General features: G+C 41.0%; 2 protein-coding genes across 7 annotated transcripts in view; both read left to right on the plus strand.

Moving 5' to 3' along the window:
* Nucleotides 1-3670, plus strand: part of ARNT (aryl hydrocarbon receptor nuclear translocator) — an 80390-nt gene extending 76720 nt beyond the window's left edge. For all 4 annotated transcript variants that reach the window (XM_058715865.1, XM_058715862.1, XM_058715864.1 and 1 more), the window contains exons 21-22: nt 762-928; nt 1637-3670. In XM_058715865.1, the coding sequence (XP_058571848.1) occupies nt 762-928; nt 1637-1726 (257 nt within the window). In that variant the 3' untranslated portion in view covers nt 1727-3670. The remainder of the gene's footprint in view (nt 1-761; nt 929-1636) is intronic.
* A 155-nt stretch (nt 3671-3825) lies between these two features.
* CTSK (cathepsin K) lies at nt 3826-15372 on the plus strand. 3 transcript variants are annotated; one of them, XM_058715867.1, is made up of 8 exons: nt 3826-5167; nt 6503-6736; nt 7225-7347; nt 7433-7588; nt 8823-9041; nt 13025-13190; nt 13454-13559; nt 14684-15372. In XM_058715867.1, exons 2-8 carry the CDS (start codon nt 6614-6616, stop codon nt 14781-14783), a joined length of 993 nt encoding a protein of 330 aa, XP_058571850.1. In that variant the 5' UTR covers nt 3826-5167; nt 6503-6613; the 3' UTR covers nt 14784-15372. The 3 variants fall into 3 exon arrangements, with proteins under 3 accessions (XP_058571850.1, XP_058571852.1, XP_058571851.1); XM_058715869.1 differs by having other exon boundaries at nt 6559-6736; XM_058715868.1 differs by having other exon boundaries at nt 6613-6736.
* The last annotated feature ends 8372 nt before the right edge of the window (nt 15373-23744 follow it).

The raw sequence follows: 23744 nt of genomic DNA on the forward strand, positions 1-23744 counted from the left end.
TGGGGCTCTGTGCTGGGCACAGAGCCTGCTTGGGATTCTCTCTCTCTCCCTCTCTCTCTGCCTCCCTCACTTGCACACTCTCCCTGCCTCTCTCTCTCTCTCTCTCTCTCTCTCTCAAAACAACAGTAACAACAATAATAACAAAGAAAGGAGGGTAACAGGAAAATCACACTACTAAAGAGAAAGAATTTGGTGGTTCAAAGTTTCTTGTGTCCTGGATGCACTGACCTCATTATGGGGAAATCAGGTGATGGTCCATTTGGAATTTAAAACATACCCCCATGGGGGCGCCTGGGTGGCTCAGTCTGTTAAGCCTCCGACTTCAGCTCAGGTCACGATCTCACGGTCCCCATGAGTTCGAGCCCCGCGTCGGGCTCTGGGCTGATGGCTCAGAGCCTGGAGCCTGCTTCCGATTCTGTGTCTCCCTCTCTCTCTCTCTGACCCTCCCCCGTTCATGCTCTGTCTCTCTCTGTCTCAAAAATAAATAAACGTTAAAAAAAATTTAAAAAAATAAAAAAATAAAAAAATAAAACATACCCCCATGAAAAAGACTTTATCATGTATTAAAAAGTTTGTAAGTTATTATACATTAAATAATATGCAAATTTAATCTAAATGATCAAAAGACTCTTGGGAAAGGCTACCCAGAGAAGAAAAATTAATCTGGGGCTGGGTTTAAAATAAAAGAGGCATTGATAGTTTCTCCTCTCCAGTGGAATTAGTAGCTTAAAGTTGTTTGTCCTTCCTTGCTGTATTTCTAGCTCCTGAGACTGGACAGACTACAGGACAATTCCAGACACGGACAGCAGAGGGTGTAAGTGTCTGGCCACAGTGGCAGGGCCAGCAGCCTCATCATCGCTCGAGTTCTAGCGAGCAACATGTTCAACAGCCATCAGCACAGCAACCTGGCCAGCCTGAGGTCTTCCAGGTGAGAGGGTGAAAAGACTTCAGAAAGTTAGAAACTGGAAGAGAGAGAGCAGAGACAGAGAAGGAAGCATGGATTGAGGTGTTTGGGAGTACCTAGGAGAAAACAGAGTGGGGACTTGTAGAGGTAAATGTCATTAACTGGAACTTACTGTGTGATGCACATCGTTAGTGATACGAAGATGTTTAAGGAAGTCATTTTAGCCATTCCAGGAGAGCCACATCCCCACTGCACAGTAGCTTGAGTGTAAACATACTGATTATAGCTCTAAAGACCCATTTACCTAAGTCATGAGGGGACTGCAAGAGCAATTGGAGTAATCTTGGGACAAAGGAAGAGGTGTTTAAGACAGAGGTTGAAAGAGGCAAAGCAGGTTTTGGTGGAAAACAAATAGGATCAGAGATACTCCATATATGTGCACAGGGGGTTATGTGAAATGTGGCAAGCAGATTTTTCTCCTTTTGAAAATATGGGAGGACTAGAAAAGAAGGAAAATGTGGAACTGTAGGAAGAAGCCAAAAAAGGGATTGGGAAACAAAGTTGTCATAAAGGAGTCTGAGAGTTGCTGGGAGTAGGGAAGGCTCAGGGCATTCAGCCCCACAGACACTGTGAGGCCAGGGGCGTTGGTTTAGGAGAATATTGGGAAGAAGCTCAGTACATGTAAGGGATTATTAAGGTGTGTGACCCAGACTTGTTTTTTTCTCTTATTAGGAGATGCTGTCCATGCTGGGAGACCAGAGCAACAGCTACAACAACGAAGAATTTCCTGACCTAACTATGTTTCCCTCCTTTTCAGAATAGAACTATTGGGGTGAGGATAAGGGGTGGGGGAGGAAAGTCACAGTTTGTTTTTAAAAAGCAAATCTTCCTGTAAAGAGAATAAAAGTCCCTCTCCCTTCCCTTCCCTCACCCCTGATGTGTGCCCCTTCCCCTTCTGGCCTTTCCTTGCCTTCCTGCCTCTGAGAAGAAATGGGGTGAATCCTGAAGGCTTTGGGGATCTTTGAAAAACTGAGGCTGGGTGAAGTTAAGAATGCCTTTCCTTACACCTCCTGACCAGAGATTTATGCAGAAATGATTTGTGCTAGGGTCAATAGGCAGGTTAGAGAACCTGACATCCATTCATCCACTATTTGCCTTGGATACTGTGGCTTGTTTTGGAAAGAAATTCTGAATAAGGTTAGGGGGAGGAGAAATATCCTCATATCTGAGGACCATGAAACATGGTAGGTTACATATACCTGTATGGCTTTAGGAAGTGAGCATAGGCTCTTTCTGCTGCCTGGTGAGTGAGGAAGTGAGAGAGGGAGAAGGAAAGAGTGTGTGTGTGTGTGTGTGTGTGTGTGTGTGTGTGTGTGCGCGCGCGCGCGTATGCGTGTGGGCACACGTATGTACGCGGTATGTGTGTGCACATGTGTGTTTCTGTGTCTGTTTCTCCCTATTAGGGAGTTATGCAAAATTTGTCTCAGATTTTATCTTTGTTTTTCCATGTAATTTTCAAAGAGTCCTAAGGAGTTAATCTTCTAGGTATTTTCCACTTAGTATTGCAGCCAAAGAGTATTTAAATAAATGTCTTTGCTGCACTTACATCTATGCCCAGCCAATATGCAACTGTAAGCAGATATATAAAGTCTTTTGATGTGGTTGGTCTCTCATCGAACATATTTAGTAGTAAAGCTGGGTCATTCCCGCTTTTGGTGCTCTCACCTTATAGAGTAGATCTGGAAACATTACAGATGTTTAGGGTGGGAAGATAACCCCCTTTTAAAAGCCCCATACTTGGCCATACTTGCTGCATTTTTCTGTCAGAATCACATATGATGTGTGTTCTGTAGAGGTTATTTCTGCATGGAAACTCAACTTCTTGGATTAGCAGTCCCAGGGAAATCTTCACTGCTGGAGTTTAAACCAAATACCATATCTTGCAAAGTAGCCTCCTTCATCCCATTCCCAGTTCAGTCTGACTAGAAACTGAGACTTGGGTCTGTTTTGGACCTATAGTTCTTCCTCTTTGCTCCCTCCAATCTTAAGATTAGATTTTGCTATGATACAAGAGTATGAATCCATGTGATAGGTGGGGCCTGGACTCCCATTCTAACAGGGTCACAGAGTTAACTATAGCCATATAAATGCAGATACAGGTTACTACTCTCTCTCTACCTTCCTCAGGTAACAGTCATGTGTATCAGCCACTTTTTTTTTTTTTTAATTGGCTCAGGCCAGTATCTTAAGTGCAAGATTGAATTAATAAGGAGAAGACATATTAAACGTAGCCATAGGAGACTGAGGGGCATAGGTGGCCTTAGAGAGGCTGAGAGAACATCATTACTGGGTTTCTCTCCCTTTTGTCTCCAGTCTGGTGCCAGGTAGTGGAGTTGAAAAGGAGACAGTTTATTTTTTTATTCTATGTGCACACATACCGTATACATATATATTTATATCACAGTTTAACAAGCCAAAAAGTTGAGTTTCCAATGGAATCCTTGTTTTTAATAATTGTTTTTAAATGTGATCAGGACTATAATATTGTACAGTTATTATAGGGCTTTTGGGGAAGGAGAGGGGAGGGAGAAGATGCTCTGGGGGTTTTGTTTCTGCTTTTCCTTCAGGGTTTTATTTTTGATTGTTTTTTTTTTTTTTTCTTGTTGGCCATTTCTGTACTGCTGGCATCTGTGCTGAGCTTTACAGTGGCAAAAATAATGACATGTAGCAAAGATTTTAAAACAAAATATTTTTTCCTTTTGTAAACGTTCTTGTGTTGTGTGATCTTGATTGCGGCTTTATTATTCTTTTCCAGCTTGTGAACAACAAATACCCACCCACAACTAGTTGATTCCATAGCTTGAGCTCCAAATACGCAAACATAAAGCACAGTGTATCTATAATTTCAGGATTCAGAAATCATAAGGCCTCTGATCACTCAGCACTCCTTAGTTGTCCTCCTGATCCTGACTCACTCTGAGTAAAATCAGCAGGGACATCTGACCATGAGATGGGGGTTGGGAAATTGCCCATGTCCTTCAGAGCGGACAAAGATGAGACTTGAGACCAGTATGGCACATCACATTCCTTCCCCAAGTATCTCTTGCTCTCCTGGAATAAAAGGAATTAGGGATGGGGAAATTTAAACTATGCAGGTCTGGACTTGGTTTCCCTCTAGGATCATGTGGTTCATTACCAAATCTTAAAACTTACAGGCATAAACCTGTGTTCTTGAGGGTCTATATGCAATCCAGCTAGAAACTGAATCTATCCTATGTATTTTCTGTTCCAAGAACCATCTTTTCCTCTTCCTCCGCCTCTGTTTACGGAAGAAAATGGAATTTGGGGATGTGGCTTAGGGACTGAACTAGACTCTTATGATCTGTCACATGCCTGGATGTTGGGGGAATCATTTAGAGAAGCTCATATGACTGGTCCTGGATTGGGGATTTTAATAATTGAAACATAATGTTCAGGCATCCTACCATCTGAGAGTTTTAGCAACAAAGAAGTCACATGTGAGTTTGTCAGTGCTATGCACTGATTCAAGTGCTGTCATTAATAACGAGGAGGGCTGGTTTGGGTTACTTTCAGAACCAGCTTCATCTGGGCGTTCTGGGCATATCCTTCCTCAAGAAAACCGTATTAGGCTGGGAGAGGTATTGACAACTTTTAGCCAACAAACTTACAACATACAAATGATTTTTGAGCCTGTGGTTTCCATTACACTTTTTTCTAGTCTTTCATGTTTATTCCTTCATTCTTGCTGGATGTCTGACCCTCAGGTCAGACAAATTTGAAAACTGAGTTTTTGAAGTTGGAGAGAGAACAGGAAAAGGGCAGGAAAAGATGTAGTCCCTAATACCATAAATACTATGTAATAAAGAAAGATGGAGAAGATCAGGGCTGTGTCCTATTAACCATCAAAGTGAAGGTAAGCCCCAGCTTGAATAAATGTGTATGGAAGTCTTTTTGCCCTCAAAGACAGTCATGAGAAACTAAATACCCAGCAACTTTCCACTTTGGTGCACATACTTGACATGCACACAAAACCACTGCGTATCCGCCGCTTCCTTCCCTCTCCGACCCTGCTTCTCTCAGCATTTCTTTCCCCGCCTCCCTCCCCTGTTCAAATTTTCCAGCCAACAGCTGGAACTGACTTCCGCAATCCTAATGGAATAAATCCAGCACCCCTAGTCATCCACCCACATTATCCACACTTCCCCGTCGAAAGGAGCCCGGAGCACAGAACCCCATCAGCAGGTAAAATTTTCTACTTCTCATTCCTTCCTTTGCCCATTTTAGGGGTATAAGGGATGTAGTGACTTGGAGATCGTGGTGAAATTTGTAGTTGTGTGGGTGAAAACAACAATATGCCCTTCAGTCATTTCCTGGCCAAATAAAATTTGCTGGAAATTTTTAGGATTCCTTCTGTGCTTTATATGTATGTATACATGGTTGTTAGTGAAACCCTAGGATATAGGGAATCCTTCACCTATCCCTCAAGGAGTGGCCTCTCCCTTTAGGGTTTGCGGTTTTAGCCAAAGGTACCAAAAGAGTTAACTTAGCTGGGAGGAGGAATGGTGCCCAGAGGCACTTTTCTGCTTCATCTCAAAGCCCTTAACACTGCAGATATTAAATATCTTAGAGTGTTTTGCCAGTCTGCAAAGATTGCACAAAAATTAGACTGTAAATTCAAAAATTTACTTCAGACTGTAAATTCTTAAAATGGAGAACATGGAATTAAGCAAGCTGCTGCAAGAAATGAGTGAAGCCAGAGTAAACTTCTGAAAAGCTGTGAATTTAATGATCATAGAACACTGCTTTTGGGTCTTACATTTTTCTGACAAACTTTGGTTGTGAAGCTTTTTGTCCTGTGAGGCAGTCAGAGAGGTTTTTTGCTGTCAGGAAGAAGAAAGAAAACCTCCTTCCCATAGCATCTGGTTGAGATTAGGGTAGTTTCCTGCCTGAGGAGAGAGCAGGAAGAGAAAGGAGGAAGAAATACATAACCAAGGAGATAGTAAACATCTCAAAAAGAATAGGAAATACTTCCTTGTCCTCTCCTGGCAAGATCTGAAAAAGTATCAGAATTTAAGCAAGGGAGTGAATAATGCCTTGAAGAAATAAATAGGCAGCAAAATTTAGCTGGAAATTTCTCCTTTGTGTATTCTCCAACCCCCCTCCAACCTCGTCTGTCTCCAAGTCTGCTGGGGACATTAGAGGAGGCAGGTGCTTAGTCCATTCTGATTGTCCATTTTCTAGCCCAATTCTGGTTTTCTGGTTTTGTGTGTGTGTGTGTGTGTGTGTGTGTGTGTGTGTGTGTGTGTGTGTGTTTTGAATCTCCCTAGGTCAGATGTATCAGCACTCAGTCCAAACCCAGACCCTTCATATCGTTTTATCATGCACAGGTCACTCTCAGTTCTTTGTATCCCTTCCTTATAAATTCTTTTCTTTTGTCTCATGGTCCCAAGGAAGAGGTTCTTCTCTTTGGTTCAGGAATTTCCCAGAATTGTGTGTGCATGCATTTTTTGGATGAGTGGGACTGTGATGGACTGTGAAATTTTATTAGCTTCTCAAAGAAGTCTGTGACTCCCAAAGGTTAAGAACCAGCTGTCTGGGAATATGGCTCCAGCTGTTTCCTCATCCCAAGCCAGGCTGTGAACCCCTTGGCACACAGAAGAACTTCCCCTAATTATCCCCTTTCCCAGGATGTGGGGACTCAAGATTCTACTGCTGCTGCCCACAGCGACCTTTGCTCTATATCCTGAGGCGATACTGGACACACAATGGGAGCTATGGAAGAAGACCTATGGGAAGCAGTATAACGACAAGGTGCCTGGGGACCTGGAGGGGAGTATGGTCAGGGAGCCGGCACTCGAGATGTCTATTCCTAATTTCCAGACTCCCTTCTTCAGTCTAAAAACCTTAACCACTCCAACCAGCCAAACCCACCCCTGTTCTTGAACTCTTTAACACAGTTTCATTCCTCCTCTTCCACTCACCCTCCCTCAAGTTCTAGCCTTCCTTTTCTTTATAATTGTCCTATTTCTCTTTGGGGAAGACTTTTCAGATTAATGCTATTAATCCATAAGCAGTTTTTCTACACATCTCTCCAGAGCTTTTGCATTCTATTATTTGTATTTATTTACATTTTTTTTTTTTTGCCTGCTCTTAATAATCCCATGGTCAGTTCCCCAACTAGACTGTAAACTCTGTATGATTGTAAATTTCATCTTTTTTCCTAAAAACCTCCACAGTATTTTTATGTTACTTTGTATGTAGGACATAGTCCATGCCAGTACTGACTATGTTCTGTTTAGGTGGATGAAATCTCCCGGCGTTTAATATGGGAAAAAAATTTGAAGCATATTTCCATCCATAATCTTGAGGCCTCTCTTGGTGTCCACACATATGAACTGGCCATGAACCACTTGGGGGACATGGTGAGTTGAACCTCAGCTCCTGGCCTACCTGCCCTGTTTGCCTTAGTTTCCTGCTTATGGCTGGCCTTTTTGTTCTTTGTCCCAGACCAGTGAAGAGGTGGTTCAGAAGATGACTGGACTCAAAGTACCCCCCTCTCGTTCCCGCAGCAATGACACCCTCTATATCCCAGACTGGGAGAGCAGAGCCCCAGACTCCATTGATTATCGAAAGAAAGGATATGTTACTCCTGTCAAAAACCAGGTACCCTCCTTTCTCCTATGTAGGTATGTAAGCTGGCATGACCTATTTCTGTGTCTTTGTTCTTAACTAGGGGGGAACTGGGAGGATGGCAAGGAATTAAGGGATGTGTCCCACTGCTCAGAGAATATAGCCTATTCTATTTAAGTCATCACCTATTTTTGTACATGTATATTGTTTCTGTTTTTTCTTTTTTACAAGTCGCATTGCCGTAAACACCCTTGTGCATATGTTTATGAAAACGTGTGCAAATATTAATACAAAATAAAGCCTAAAATTGTAATTGCTAGGTCACAGAGAATCCTTTCCAAAAAATTTTTTACAATATTAACATTCTTACCAGCAAGAGAATGCCAGTTTTCCCACAACCCCAATGATCATTTTATCAGCCAGATGAAGAATTGATTTAACCCTCATTCAACAAACACACCTTTTTCAGAACCGACCAAGTATAGTGCTAGCCAGTGGAGATTCAAGATAACCAAGACATACCCTATGTCCTCCAGAAATCCTCATTCTTCAAAAATAGAACAGGAAAGAAAGAAAAATCTACAATCTAGCTGCACAAATACTAATAGTTATGGCATTTTTTGAGATGTTGTATGTCAGAAACTTATAAATCCTTTACATGAATTAACTTTTTAAATCTCCATAATCCATAATTAAGTACATTATTATCCACATTTTACAGATAAGGAACTAAGGCACAGAGAGGCTTAGTAACTTACCCAAGGTCACATATCTTGTGGGTTGCAAAGTCAGTGCCCTGCTCCTCTGCAGCTAATGGTGACAATGTAGCAATAGTTATCAGTGGAAACAATAGCAATAGAGCCATGCAGCAAATATTAAATGAAGGGAAATAGGAAGCCTTCACAGAAAAGGGGACACACATGTGTTGGAATTTGTAACACATATGGGGCTCCAGCAGACAGTGTAGAGAGAAGAAACAAAAAGTGTGAACAGCAGTGATTGACAATTTCTTTTTTTTTTTTTTTTTTCCAACGCTTTTTATTTATTTTTTGGGACAGAGAGCGACAGAGCATGAACGGGGGAGGGGCAGAGAGAGAGGGAGACACAGAATCGGAAACAGGCTCCAGGCTCCGAGCCATCAGCCCAGGGCCTGACGCGGGGCTCGAACTCACGGGCCATGAGATCGTGACCTGGCTGAAGTCGGACGCTCAACCGACTGCGCCACCCAGGCGCCCCAGTGATTGACAATTTCTGTTATGCTCCTCAGGGTCAGTGTGGTTCCTGTTGGGCTTTTAGCTCTGTGGGTGCCCTGGAGGGCCAGCTCAAGAAGAAAACTGGCAAACTCTTAAATCTGAGCCCCCAGAACCTTGTGGATTGTGTTTCTGAGAATGATGGCTGCGGAGGGGGCTACATGACCAATGCCTTCCAGTATGTGCAGAAAAACAGGGGCATTGACTCTGAAGATGCCTACCCGTATGTGGGACAGGTGAGACTTCCCGGTAATGGCTCCTCCTTCCCCAGCAGAGTATTTTATGCTGGAGATAATCCCATAAATCTTGGTTTCTGTTCCCCTATCCTGCCTTCCTGATGGGATAATTACCTATAGAAGGCCAAGGAGAGTCCCATAGCTTTGGAGATTTGGGGGCCTTAGGCCCCACAGCCCTACCCACCTCTTTGCCCTAGAGAAGACAGAGCACAGGTGACCCCATGGACTTCTGGGGGGTCCTCTGCAACCTGTTACTCAGCTCCTCTGCTCCCGTCACCGATTCCCCAAACCCACACTTGGTAATTTACCAAATCGCATGTCTTTATTTTGCACGATCTCAGTGTGAGTTTGGGGAATGTTTATGCAAATTATGTAAGTTAACTACTGACATGTACAAAATGAGAGAAAAAATAAGTTGCTTCATGTTTGTTGCAACTTCAGGGTTCAACTCACTTCCTCCTTTAGGAATAGGAAGGTCTGCTGACCTTTCTTATCTAAAAAGAAGAGAATCTAAGAGCTTTTATGTACATACATAGGGTTGATAGATAATATAACATAGGGCCTTTGCAACAGGAGCCTTTGAAGCAGGGATAGCAAGTTTGAGTAATCAGGATGGCTATTATATACTAAACCATATGCTTAGTTCATTTTCTCATTTAATCTTCGTAACAGACATGTAAGGTAGACTTATCCTCACTTTATAGGTGAGGAAATTGACACTGAAAGAGATAAAACAGATGATCAAATTCATAGCACTAGTCACGTAGCAGCGCCAAGATTGATCTACCATATCTGTTCATCTGCAAACATGCTCAGCATATCTTCTGTGCAAATGTGCAAAAATGTCTTTAGTAGAATATAATACCTTGGGGCACCTGGGTGCCTCAGTCAGTTAAGCGTCTGACTCCGGCTCAGGTCATGATCACACAATTCGTGGGTTCAAGCCCCGCGTCAGGCTCTGTGCTGACAGCTCGGAGCCTGGAGCCTGCTTCCGATTCTGTGTCTCCCCCCCCTGCCTCTCCCCTCTTTGTGCTCTCTCTCTCTCAAAAATAAATAAATAAACATTAAAACAACAACAACAACTTTATAATACCTTGGAACAGAATTGTCTGAGTCTTGGGATACATGCGTCTTCAACTTGACTAAGTCATGACAAATTGTTTACCAAGGTATTTTGAAACATTGATGTTCCCACCTCAAGTATGTAAGAATTCCCTTGGAGTCCCATCTTCATCAGTATGTTTATCTAGCCATCTGCCTTTCTTCTTTAGTGAATTGACTGTTTATATTTTTGGCACATTTTTATTAGGTTATTTTGCTCTTTCTCACTGATTTTTAGGAATTTTTTTAAAGTTTACTTATTTATTTATTCTTTTGAGAGAGACAGAGACAGTGTGAGCAGGGGAGGGACAGAGGGAGGGAAGAGAGAGAACCCCAAGCAGGCTCTGTGCTGCCAGCTGCAGAGCCCAATGGTTGGTTCGAATACACGAACTGTGAGATCATGACCTGAGCCAAAACCAAGAGTCAGACACTTAACTGACTGAGCCAGCCATGTGTCCTGATTTTTAGGAATTTTAAAAAGAAATCTAGATACTAATACGGTGTGTGTTGTAGGTGAACATTTGTCTCTTTATTCTCTTTATATCTTTCAACTTTGAAAAGTTCTTCATTTCAGTCTAGTAAAATGATAGTTTTCCTCTGCAATTTGTGCCTTTAAAAAATCCAGTAGCAGTGAATTTTATTCATTAGTGTTTAGTCATCTAAAATGATGTCTGTTGCAATAAAATGCTCATTAATGTGAATGACTGAACAAATCCATTTCACTGGATACTCAACAAGTATGGTCACTTCAACACATCTTCATGACATTGGCCATATCAAAACAGTACATTAATCTGTACATTTCAGCCCATTACTATTCCATGCTGTGGTTTTTTAGCTGTCAGGTATATAAGGCAGATAAATTAGAGGTTGTACCTGAAAAAAAAAAAAATTCTTTCATCCGTATACAATTTTTAGAACTCCTGGATCCCAAGTCCATGTTTGAACTTGGGCTGCTACTTACTATAAGGTGGTAACTTGAGGACACCGTACTAAATCTGCCCTAGCAAATTGGCTTTTAAATTCTGAATACTTCAGACCAATTAGTGAGATAACTCGAACATGGCAAAATACTCTTTTTAAATTCTCAAATACTCTTTTGACACAGTTTTGTTGTCACTTGATATCAAAAAGTTAAATCCCAAGAGTATACACAAAACAAAAACAAAAACACCCCAAACCAGGCTTATGTTTACAATTTTTTCCATGTTGATTAACCCAGGCAGCCAACTTGAAGGATTGTATAACTATATTAAAGAAAAAGAAATTAAATACTATCAGAACTAATAGTCGATCATTATCCATTGATACCTTATTTATTTTGTACTATATTAACGAGTTTTTTGAGAGGCAGTTTAATAGCTCAGAGAGTTGAAATAATTTGAATGAATGAAAATCATATAATAAACCTTATTTTGGAATAGAAAGAACATTTGACTTCTTGGTGCACGTGGGTGGCTCAGTTAGTTAAGTATCTGACTCTTGGTTTTGGCTCAGGTCATGATCTCAATGTTTGTGAGTTCAGGCCCCACACTGGGCTCAGTGCTAACAGTGTAGAGCCTACTTGGGATTCTCTCTGTCTCTGTCTCTCTCGTTCTGCCCCTCCCCGCTCATTCTCTTGTCATTCTCAAATAAACTTAAAAAAATTTTTAAAGAAAGAGCATCTGACTTCTGATTTCTGCTAGCCTGCCCCCACAAATGATCTCTTTAGTATTTGAGGGCAACGTGGAATGATTTTGGTCTCATAATCAATTAAAATGAAGAATTTGCCATATAAGACACATATTCCATTTTTAATATTCTGAATCTTGGGGGTTTGGATTATATGGCAGAGAACAAGGGAATCCTGAGAAATTAAGAAAGGAGACTACTGTAGTCTTAGAATGTCATGTCACATCCTGCCATTATTGTTAATAATTTGATAATATGTTCTTATAGATTCAGTTTTAGGGTTTTGAAAGGATAGTCTGAGGAAAATGAATTGCCAAAAAGAATATACCATGTTGACATGGGTTGCCATTAGATTTTGTAACTGTGGCTTGCCAGTGAAACATATCATTGTTAACTAGACCTCCAAAGCACAGTGTTAGAAATTCACAGGCAAAATCGCCAAGTTCCTCAATATGTTTTAGTGTCATGTTTTGTGGTTTTACCAAAGTCTCTCATGAGAGCACCAGCCAAAACTCTGCCTCACACTAGCCCCCCCAGTATATGTGTATAAGGCCCAGGTCTTCCTCCCAGCTGGGTCTTGGCCTTGGCCTCCTCCCCACACAGCAGCTGGTCCCTCCCTGCCCTCTGAGGCTCACACATACTACATGGCCAGAAGATGATTTGTGCCTTTAAAAACAACTTATTTCAGATCTCTCTCTCTACCCTGAGGGAATAAAAATGTTCTCTCTTAAGTTTTACAGTGTTTCCTTTCACATTTATGCTTTAAAAAACCTAGAGCTGATTTTTGTGGATGTGCAAGGTATCCACTTTTCATATTCTTTTTTATAGTTGTCTAAAATGGTAAGGAGGGGTGCCTGGGTGGCTCAGTCAGTTGAGCTTCCGACTTCAGCTCAGGTCATGATCTCACAGTCTGTGAATTTGAGCCCTGCATCAGGCTCTGTGCTGACAGCTCAGAGCCTGGAGCCTGCTTCAGATTCTGTGTCTCCCTCTCTCTCTGCACCTCCCCCACTCACGCTCTGTCTCTCAAAAATAAATAAATGTTAAAAAATAAAATAAAATAAAATGGTAAGGAGAGGACAGACCCTCTCTAAAGACTCTAAGTCGGCCATCCCAGTCAGTTCACCAACATCAAAGCATTGGTGGAGATTCTCACTTACCAGTTTCTGGCCTGTTGCTTTGTCCTAGTCCTATTTTAACCTTGTTTTTTCCAGGATGAAAGTTGTATGTACAACCCAACAGGCAAGGCAGCTAAGTGCAGAGGGTACAGAGAGATCCCTGAGGGGAACGAGAAAGCCCTGAAGAGGGCAGTGGCCCGAGTGGGACCCATCTCTGTGGCCATTGATGCAAGCCTGACCTCCTTCCAGTTTTACAGCAAAGGTAAGGAGCTGTTCCCGCAGAGCACAATCACCCACCTCATGTCATGCAGGCTCGGCAGCTTCTCGAAGGCCACCGAGCATTTGGAGTACTTAGTTTCCATATTTAGACTGAGTCTCCTGGAGGGAAACACAGCTGCCACCGTGCATCTCTGTCGTCAGTCCTCCTGGCTGGGCAGGATTTTGCAGAGGGTCTCCTAGACCGGGAGACCCCACGGGGGGATCCTTGGCCTACAGAAAGCTTCACCTCGACAGTTTGTTTCCTAGGTGTGTACTACGATGAAAACTGTAATAGCGATAATCTGAACCATGCGGTTTTGGCAGTGGGATATGGGATCCAGAAAGGAAACAAGCACTGGATAATTAAAAACAGGTAATGATGGGGACACTAAGTTTGTCACTGAATCACTCTGTTAATGCTCAACCTCGACTCCAACTTCCAAGCATTCCTTGCTCTCACTCGAGAAAGTTGTCTCAGACTTTTTAGTTCTCCCTTCCCAGTTAGAGGCTATTAATTCTAACATTTAATGGCCAGACGGTAATACAGTGTGTGTCGGGCAGGTGCTCCACATGCGGGATGCTTAGTCATACACAAGTGAACAGGACGTCTGCCTTTGGTGATCTCACGGCCCCCTCAGACAGGCAGACCTAACTAACCAGAACATCCAGGAGCACAGGAAACCAGGAGGAGGTCTGGAATTATGTAGTTTTTTCTTTCTTTTTTCTATAATGTGACCAGTTTCTTAGGGAGCTTTCCATCATCAGCATGTCTGAAAGCAGTAGGGAACCAAGTAGAGGTTTAATCCTCCTGTGCAACTTTGTGCCCTTCCATATACACTTAGGATAACACGTATAAAAAATGGCCCAACATTTTGAAGCATGTGAAGAGAAAGACTTTTCAGAAAGTAGGTATGAGAACAACAACAGCAGCATTTAATGTTTCCTTCCCTATTGTTGGGAAGAAATAAAACTACAGGGTATTTCAGCTCCCCTTTTCTCTTCAGCCCCTTGTGACTTTGGGGGGGAAACTTATGAGAATTATACATTTCTTTTCCTCACTGGCCAATACTAGCCTGGCAGCAGCACTAACTAAACTTGCTGTCCTTGGCACCCTCCAGGGAGCAGGAGTCCTAGAGTCTGGGGAGTTCACAGCTCTCAGCTATCAGCACAGAGCCTGACACGGGGCTTGAACCCATGAACCGTGAGATCATGACCTGAGCTGAAGTGAGACGCTTAACTAACTGAGCCATCCAGCGGCTCCTGGGCCTACTTTAAATGCCACCTCTTTCATTAGGTCTTCATCCCTTGATCACAAGCGATCTCTCATACCTTTGAGGCCTATAGCATTATGTCTTTATTCCTTTACTTTAAACTCTTCAAAGGTAAAAACTTTTATTTATTTTTTATACTACCCGTACCTAGCTCAATAGTCAGTTAAGTGTTTTAACGAATAAATACACTGAGGGTACTAAATATTTTCCTTCATTGATCCCACAGCTGGGGAGAAAACTGGGGAAACAAAGGCTATATCCTTATGGCTCGGAATAAGAACAACGCTTGTGGCATTGCCAACCTGGCCAGTTTCCCCAAGATGTGACTTCAACCAGCCAACCTCATCCTGCTTTTCCATTCCTTCTACGATGGTGCAACATACTGATGTACTTTGGAAGGGAGTTGGTGTGCCTGTCTTGAAGCAGATGTAGCAATATAGAGATTGTCCAATCAGTTTCCCGGTTTGTTTGTGCTTTGAGTGACACTCCTACTACTTTCCCTCCCTCCACCCAAGGCCTTTATTTTTCATTGTGGCCACAGTAGCAATTTTCCTAACAAGTGTACCTTCCTCAGCTAAGAGATATGACCACAGCCTGCTCTGACTGTTGTCGTGGGGCTGATGCTGTGCAAATAGTCTGAGGCTAGAGATCTTTAGATAGATTCTTATTCACAGGGACTAGTTTGCTTTAACCATCTAAAGGACTAAGGTGACCTGACGTCTCAGTCTCCAAATTCACTTCTTCTGTATCCAGAAGGTAGAAATTTCTATGTTTTCCACCCCAATTCATAAATATATTCATAAATCTTTGGTACAAGTTTATGTGATATTAGAAATATGCCTTCTTTGCATTTTTAAAGTAAACCAAGTATTTATCTGTCTCTAATTTAATAAATACCTATTTAGTAAATATTCATTTTGTGGCAGATACTGTGCTAGGTGCTGGAAACAAAAAGGTGACCAAAAAAACCCCACAAAACTCACATATTCCTTATATTTGGTGTGCTCCCGGTTTGCTTGGAGTGACTGTCACATAAACAGTTCATCCTAATTCACTCATTTGTTCATTTCTTCAGCCAACATTTATGAAGTGCTTACTGTCTACTAAGGACTTGTAAATTTTGGGAATTCCATGGATATAAGGAGACTTCAGTATATAATTCTATCTGTGAGGGAACCAGGTTAATGACACATGAACCTGAGTCTTGAAAAATACCTTAAGGCTCTTTCTGAAGTTCTACAACTTAAACGTTTGCTGTCATCAAAAGAGGAAACTCTTATAATGATTTCCAAGCAGTATTAACTCTAAAAGACTGTGGCTGGCTAATAATAAATCAGCACAACACGTTTTGCCATTTTTCACATTTTCAAAATGTTTATTGAGAACCTAATATCACCACTAGAGTTTGCATTTATTCAATACTTACCATGCATCAGGCACTATTTTATTTCATTCTATACAAAAATTATTTATTTTTGTGTGTAAATATTTATTACCCTGTTGTAAGCAGTACATTTATAAAAAAGTATTTATTTATTTTGAGAAGGAGAGAGCGAGTGTGAGGAGGGGAGGGGCAGAGAGAGAGAGAGAGAGAGAGAGAGAGAGAGAGAATCCCAAGCAGGCTCCATGCTGTCAGTACAGAGTTCCATGTGGGGCTCGAACTCACGAGCCATGAGATCATGACCTGAGCCAAAATCGAGAGTTGGACACTTAACACATTGAGCCACCACAGCACCCCATAAGCAGTGTATTAAACGGTAGGAGGATGAAACAAACTAGTAAGACACAGCTCTGACTTCACGAACATTATAGACTAGTGAAAGACATATAGACCCATAATGAAATAAATGCTAATTATGCAAGCTCAGGAATGAAGTATTAATTCTTTTTTGTAATGTTTATTTATTTGGTTTGAGAGAGAAAGAGCAAACAGGGGAGGGGCAGAGAGAGAGGGAGGAAGAGAATCCCAAGCAGGCTCCAGGCTGTCAGTGAAGAGCCTGACGTGGGGTTCGATCTCACCAACCATGAGATCATGACCTGAGCCAAAATCAAGAGTCAATGGCTTAACCAGCTGAGCCATCCAGGTGCCCCATGAGTCATTAATTCTTTTTTTTAATTTCTATTTTCTTATTAAAAAAATATTTCTTGATGTTTATTCACTCTTGAGAGAGAGAGAGAGAGAGAGAGAGCACGAGTGGAGGAGGGGCAGAGAGAGAGGGAGACACAGAATCCAAAGCAGGCTCCAGGCTCTGAGCTGTCAGCACAGAGCCCAATGCGGGGCTTGAACCCACGAACTGTGAGATCATGACCTGAGACAAAGTAGAATGCTTAACTGACTGAGCTACCCAGGTGCCCCATGAATCATGAATTCTTAGTGAGCTTCACTGAGAACAGAGCTTTGAAAGATCTGAATGGGTGGGAAAGATGGAGGTGGGGTGGGTAGAGGGAGGGAGGGCAAATCAGGCAGAAAGTTTTGGGTGAACGAGGGGCCGCCGAGAGAACTAAGGAATGGTGAGGGGGTTGGGTTACCCTAGAGTAGAGTACAAGGCATCTACAGTAGATCTGAGGTGAGCAAAGTGGATTGGAGTTCAAGCCTGGAAGGCCTTGAATGCCTTCCATGTCCAAGAAGTTCATACTTTATTTTATAGATACACAGGCATTTAGTAGACATCAAATATTTTTGAGCAGGAGACAGACATGACCAGATCTATATTTTAAGCAACATTCCTCTGGCCATGTTGTAAAAAGCAAATAACAGATGGAGAACAAAATGGAGATGCAAGAAACTGGAGAAAAGTCAACACTTAGGAGACACTGCACATACTCTTGTCTCCTCTCAAAGAAACACTACTGCACAGAATGACTCCTGAACTTTTTTGAAGGTTAAGTATGGGTTTGGCAGATGGGGACGTGGGAAAAGGCATTTTGGACCCAAAGAACAGCATATTCAAATGTGCAGGCATGAGAGAGAACTTTCAGCAATCTGCAAGTAGTTTTTGTTGAGCTTTGAAAGGGCCAAAGCTGAGCTTGAGAGGTGTCTCACTCCCCACTGGGCAAATCTACACCATTCTGTTATTTTGATCTGGGATTTTTTTTTCCTTCTGCCTAAAGAGCCTCTTTTAGAATTTCCTTTGGTACGGATATATGGACAACAAATTTACTCTGCTCCTGTATGTATTTGGATTTGTATACAGATTTTCTATTCCAGTGCACTAATGTCTACACTTGACCAGTATCACACATTTATACTTGTTTTCATATCTAATGGTTTAGTCTTCCCCCTTATCACTCTCCTTTTCTAGAATTCTTCCTGAATATTCTTGCTTTTTACTTTTTCCGTTTGCTCTTTAGAATCAGTTTGGCAGTTTATAAAAAATCCTGCTAGTATTTTTATTTAGATCACATTAAATTTATATCTTTTTTTTTAAGTTTATTTTTTTATTTTGAGGAGGGGAGGGGCAGAGAGAGAGGGTGGGTGAGAATCCCAAGCAGGCTCTGCACTGTCAGCGCAGGCTGATGCGATGCGGAGCTCGAACTCATGAACTGTGAGGTCATGATCTGAGCGGAAGCCAAGAGTCAGACACTTAAACGAATGAGCCACCCAGGTGCCCCATATATATATCTTAATTAGGGAAAGTTGACCGCATCATACTACTGAATCTTCTTATCTAAGAAGGAGAGATGCCTTTATATTTTTCCTGTACTCTTTTGTGCCCTTAAAGATACTGTTCATTTCTTGCTAAACTTTTTTTCAAGTTTAGGATGTTTACCTGTTATTATTATTTTTTTTACAGTTTAAATGGGATCTTTTCCAACATAATTTCTTGTTAGATGTATATTTGAAAGCTGTTGGTGGTTGTTGTTATGTTGGTTTTTGTACTCAGATACCTTATCTTGAATTCTCTTTTTGTTTATATGTTTTTTGGTTGATTCTCTTCGATTTTTTTGAGTCAATAGTGTATCATCCACAGAGGCAAATTTTACCCCTTTCTTTCTGATTTTTACATCTGATTTCTTCTTCATTTGTTCGCATTAGAAAAAACTTCCAAAATGATACCAGAATTGATAGGTCCTGACCTAAAAACATTATTATTTTTATAGGTAAAATTCCTGGATGTACATAATTAATTTAACTAACCCCCCAAAATCAAAATTTATATTGTTTCCAGTGTTCGCAGTTACAAAAAAAAAAAAAAGACTGCAATTAATGATTGAAATTTTAACAGAGAAAACTTTAATTGTGCAATTAAATCTGTCATTATATAATTTTTTAATTTTAGAGAGGGAGAGAGAGTGCAAGCAGGAGAGAGGAGGGTAGAGGGGGAGAGAGAGAGAGAGAGAGAGAGAGAGAGAGAGAGAGAGAGAGAGAATGACTCTTACGCAGGTTCCATGCTCAGTGTGGAGCCCAAGACAGGAATCCATCTCATGACCATGGATCATGACCTGAGCCCAAATCAAGAGTTGGAAGCTCACCTGACGGAACCACCCAGACACCCCTGAACATTTTAAACTATACAAAAGGTGAGAGAGTAGTAGAGTGAAGCCTCATTTGCACATCATCCATCTTGAACAAGTGTCAACATTTTCCAATCTTATGTCATCTATTCCTCTTCCATTTTTTAAAATTTAGTATTTTAAAGCAAATCCCAGATATCATTTCACTCATAATCATTATACGTCCCTGAGGAATCTTTTAAATATAATCACCATGCCATTGGCATGCCAAACAAATTTAACAAATTAGCCAAACAAAATCGTTTCCTAATATCATTTACTGTTCAGTCCATTTTAAAAATTTTCCCATTGTTTAAAGGTGTCTTTTTACTGTCTACTCAAATCAGTATCCAAACGGTTTTACACATTGCACTTGGCTGTTACTAAGTGTTCTGTATTCCACGACAGTCACGCCCCTACCTGCACTCCCCCAAACTCACATACTTTTTTTTCTTCCTATAATTGATTGCATGGAGAAGCCAGATCATTTGGCCAGCAGAATGTGTCATACTCTAGATTTGGCTGATTGCTTGCTCTTTCTGAATCTAAGGTCCTAGCTCTCTTCACCACTGCAATACACCTTGTTTCTCACTATACGTCACAGATGTTGTGACGAGGAAATGAAAACTTGCAAGTGATAGCCCATTAAACTTTTAGTGACACAGATATTCTAGAAATCCTGGGCAGTTTCATTCTTTTTACAATATGTACCCTTTTGGCTGAATGTTCAGGCTCTTCTGCTCTTGAAAAGCCTTTATGAGTCATTGACAGGCTTCATAACACTTATAAGCTGAGTTTGTCCAAGGACTTCAAGAACCTACTTTTTCACTTCTGGGTGAAGTCTAAGCCTAAAGGCTTGGTTTCCTCAGACTCTATATATATAGATTTGACAAGGTAAAGATGTTACGCTTTTGCAGATGACAAGATTGTATATATACAAAATTCTAAGGAATTAACTAAAAAACTATTAGAACTAATAAATGAGCTCAGCAAAACTGCAAGGTACAAGATCAATATATGGAAATTAATGTTGGGACATCTGGGTTGCTCAGTTGGTTAAGTATCTGTCTCTTGGTTTCAGCTCAGGTCGTGATCTCACAGTTTGAGTTTGAGCCCCGCATCAGGCTCCATGTTAACAGCACAAGCCTGCTTGGGATCCTCTCTTTCCTTCTCTCTCTCTCTGTTCCTCCCCCACTCGTTCTCTCCCTCTTTCTCTCTCAAAAATAATAGATAGATGATAGATAGATAGATAGATAGATAGATAGATATTAAGGTTATTTCTATAGAGTAGCAATGTACAGACTGACAATGAAATCAGGAAAAAAATGCCATGGTGCCTGGGTAATTCGGTCGGTTGAGCATCTGACTCTTGATTTCTGCTCAGGGCCATGATCCCAGGGTCATGGGATCGAGCCCTGTGTTGGGATCTGAACTGAGCATGGAACTTGCTTAAGATTCTCTCACTCTATGGGGCACTTGGGTGGCTCAGTCGATTAGGTGACCGACTTTGACTCAGGTCATGATCTCACAGCTTGTGAGTTCAAGCCCCACATCAGGCTCCCTGGTCTCAGCAAGGATCCTGCTTCGTTCCTCTGTCTCCCTCTCTCTCTCTGCCCCCCGCCCTGCTCACTCTCTCTCAAAATAAAATAAAAGATTCTCTCCCTCTCTCCCTCTGTCCCTTTCCCCCTGCTTGTGCACTCTCTTTCTAAAATAATTTTTTAAAATGTCGTTTATAATAGCATCAAAAAGAATAAAATCCTTAGGAGCAAATCTAACTAAAATGCAATATTTATCCTTTGAAAACTACAAAACACTGGTGAAAGAAATTCAGAAAACCCAAATAAATGGAAAGACATCCCATGTTCATGGATTGGAAGGTAATATCATTAAGATGGCTGTATTCCCCAAATTGATCTATAGATTCAAAACAATTCCTATCAAATCCCAGGGCTGCTTCTTTGTAGAAATTAACAAGCTGACACTAAAATCATATGAACATTCAAGGGACCAAGAATAGCTAAGACAGTCTTGAAAAAGAACAAAGTTGGAGGACTCACACTTGCCAGTTTCAAAACTTACCACAAACCAACAGGAATCAAGACAGTGTATTACTGGCATGAGGATATAGATCAATGGAATAGGATTAAAAACAGAAATAAGCTCATGTATGTTCAACTGAATTTCAACAGGGGTACCAAGATAAATCAATGGTGAAAGAATAGTCTTTTCAACAAATGGTGCCAGGGCAAGTGAATAACCTCATATAAAAGAATAAAGCTGAAATGCTACTTCACACCATATACAAAATTAATTCAAAATGGTTTAAAAATCCAAATGTAAGAGCTAAAACCATAAAACTCTTAGAAAATATATAGGGATAAATATTCTTGGCTTTTCTTAGACATGACACTACAAGTATAAGCAACAAAAGAAAAAAAACAGATAAATGGATTTCATCAATACTAAGAACTGCATCAAAGTGTCACTCAAATGAGTGAAAGACAACCTAGAGAATGGGAGAAAATATTTGCAAATCATATATCTAATCAGCAATTGCTATCCAGAATATACAAAGAACACCTGCAAGTCAACAACAAAACAACCCAATGTAAAACTTGGCAAAGGACTAAACAGACATTTCTCCAAAGAAAATATCCAGATGATTGTTAAATATATGAAAATATGCTCTTTACTGGTTATTAAGGAAGCGCAGATCAAAACCATAATGAGATGTCACTTCACACCCTTCAGGATGGCTATTACAAAAAAGCAGAAAATATTAAGTGTGGCAAGGATGTAGAGAAGTTGTAACTCTTGAAATATTGCTGCTGGGAATGTAAAATGGTGCAACTGCTGTGTAAACAGTTTGATAGTTCCTCAAAAAAATTAAACATAGAATTACCATGTGATCTGAGGTGTGTGGGTGGCTCAGCTGCTTGAGCATCTGACTCTTGGTTTCAGCCAGGTCTGATCTTACGGTTAATGAGTTCAAGCCCCACATTGGGCTCTGCACTGACAGTGTGAAACTTGCTTGAAATTCTCTCTCTCTGCCCCTGCCTGGCTCTCTCTCTCTCTCTCTCTCAAAAATAAACATTAAAAAAATTTACGTAAAGGGAATCATACAGTAGGAATTCTTTGTTGCTTGGATTCTTTTCAACAAAACTGTGTTTGTGAGATTCGTTTATTTTCTGAAGGCATAGTTCATTCTTGTGGTAGCACTAGAGTCTCTGGGAAAATATACTGCTATTTTTGTATCCACTTTACTTTTGACAGGCAGTTTAGTACCTTCCAATTTTAAATGTTTAAAAATGATGTTACTTTTTCTGAGGAACCTCCACACTCTTATGTGGATCCTGAGAAACGTAACAGAAACCCATGGGGGAGGGGAAGGGAAAAAAAAAAAAAAAAAGAGGTTAGAGTGGGAGAGAGCCAAAGCATAAGAGACTGTTAAAAACTGAGAACAAACTGAGGGTTGATGGGGGGTGGGAGGGAGGGCAGGGTGGGTGATGGGTATTGAGGAGGGCACCTTTTGGGATGAGCACTGGGCGTTGTATGGAAACCAATTTGACAGTAAATTTCATATATTAAAAAATAAATTAATTAATTAATTTTAAAAAAAAATGATGTTACTATTGGGGCACTTGGGTGGCTCAGTTAAGCATCTGACTTCGGCTCAGGTCATGATCTCACGGTCCGTGAGTTCAAGTCCTGCATTGGGCTCTGTGCTGACAGCTCAGAGCCTGGAGCCTGCTTCAGATTCTGTGTGTCCCTCTCTCTGTTCCTCCCCTGCTCACACTCTGTCTCTCAAAACTGAATAAACATTAAAAAAATAAATAAAAATAAATAATAAAAATAAATTAAAAAGAACTGTTCATGCCTACATAAAAGACTACTTACCAATACCCCCTCCCTGGTGAAAAAACCCAGGGCTTTATCTGGTTATTGTGTTCAGCTCTAAGACCAGGATTTTTGGCTGATGTATACACATAGTCTTCTTCGTCAATTTGGAAATGGCCCCTTGAGGCCTGGCAACCTAAAACATATCTGATATCTAATATAGCTTTAAGATAAGAAACAGGGTAACTATATGAAAAGCCTACCTCTGGAAAGGGGTGAATGTATGGAAAATAGCACACAGCTGTCATTTTTCTACAACATCTATTATATCCTGATCGGCAGGAATATAGAAGAGTCTCCTTGTTGGTAAAGTGAGTTTCTTGGCCAGCCAACTGGGAACCTCTAGGTCTGTTCTCTGTAAAGATCTTCCTTATTGTCCACCATGACCTCTGGCTCTTCCTACTAGATGATCTTTCTGGTCCTTATTCTCCATGGCTATGCCAGAGGTGGGCATAGGGAAAATGCCCTTTTTGGAGACTACTCAACTTTAGCTGTGAGCCTAGAAAAGAAACAGACTGTTAGGTTTGGGGTTTCTTTGGAAATATAGTTCCTATAAAAGGTTCAATTCTTTCTGCTAGTTATCACAGCCAAAGAAAAGAAAAAAATTTTTTCCCAGTCACTATAGCCAAAGGGATGCAAAGCTTTGAGAGGCTAATGTTGGAGCCTACACCTATTCCTGGAACTAGGGGTGAAGTTGCTTCTATCTCAAGCCCAGGAGTGTGTGTGTTTTGGGGGATGGTCCCCAGTTTAAGATCCCCTTCTATTGCCATTAGAAGGGGAAATGGAAACTAAGTGACAAAAATAATTTACATTGTCAGACATTCTTTGGGTCAGGTGTTTTCAACTTTTCTTCACTATTGCAGAGAAGACAGATGTTCACATTTATGACATATTTC

The sequence above is a fragment of the Neofelis nebulosa genome, chromosome 2, assembly GCF_028018385.1.
Source record: "Neofelis nebulosa isolate mNeoNeb1 chromosome 2, mNeoNeb1.pri, whole genome shotgun sequence".
NCBI classification, from domain to species: domain Eukaryota; kingdom Metazoa; phylum Chordata; class Mammalia; order Carnivora; family Felidae; genus Neofelis; species Neofelis nebulosa.

What these genes read in the sequence shown, in the direction of transcription:
- CTSK (XM_058715867.1), top strand. Translation starts at nt 6,614, where the DNA reads ATGTGGGGACTCAAGATTCTACTGCTGCTGCCCACAGCGACCTTTGCT. An exon ending in TTACTCCTGTCAAAAACCAG is followed by an intron (nt 7,589 to 8,822) that starts GTACCCTCCTTT and finishes TATGCTCCTCAG; the next exon opens with GGTCAGTGTGGTTCCTGTTG. An exon ending in CTTCCAGTTTTACAGCAAAG is followed by an intron (nt 13,191 to 13,453) that starts GTAAGGAGCTGT and finishes TTTGTTTCCTAG; the next exon opens with GTGTGTACTACGATGAAAAC.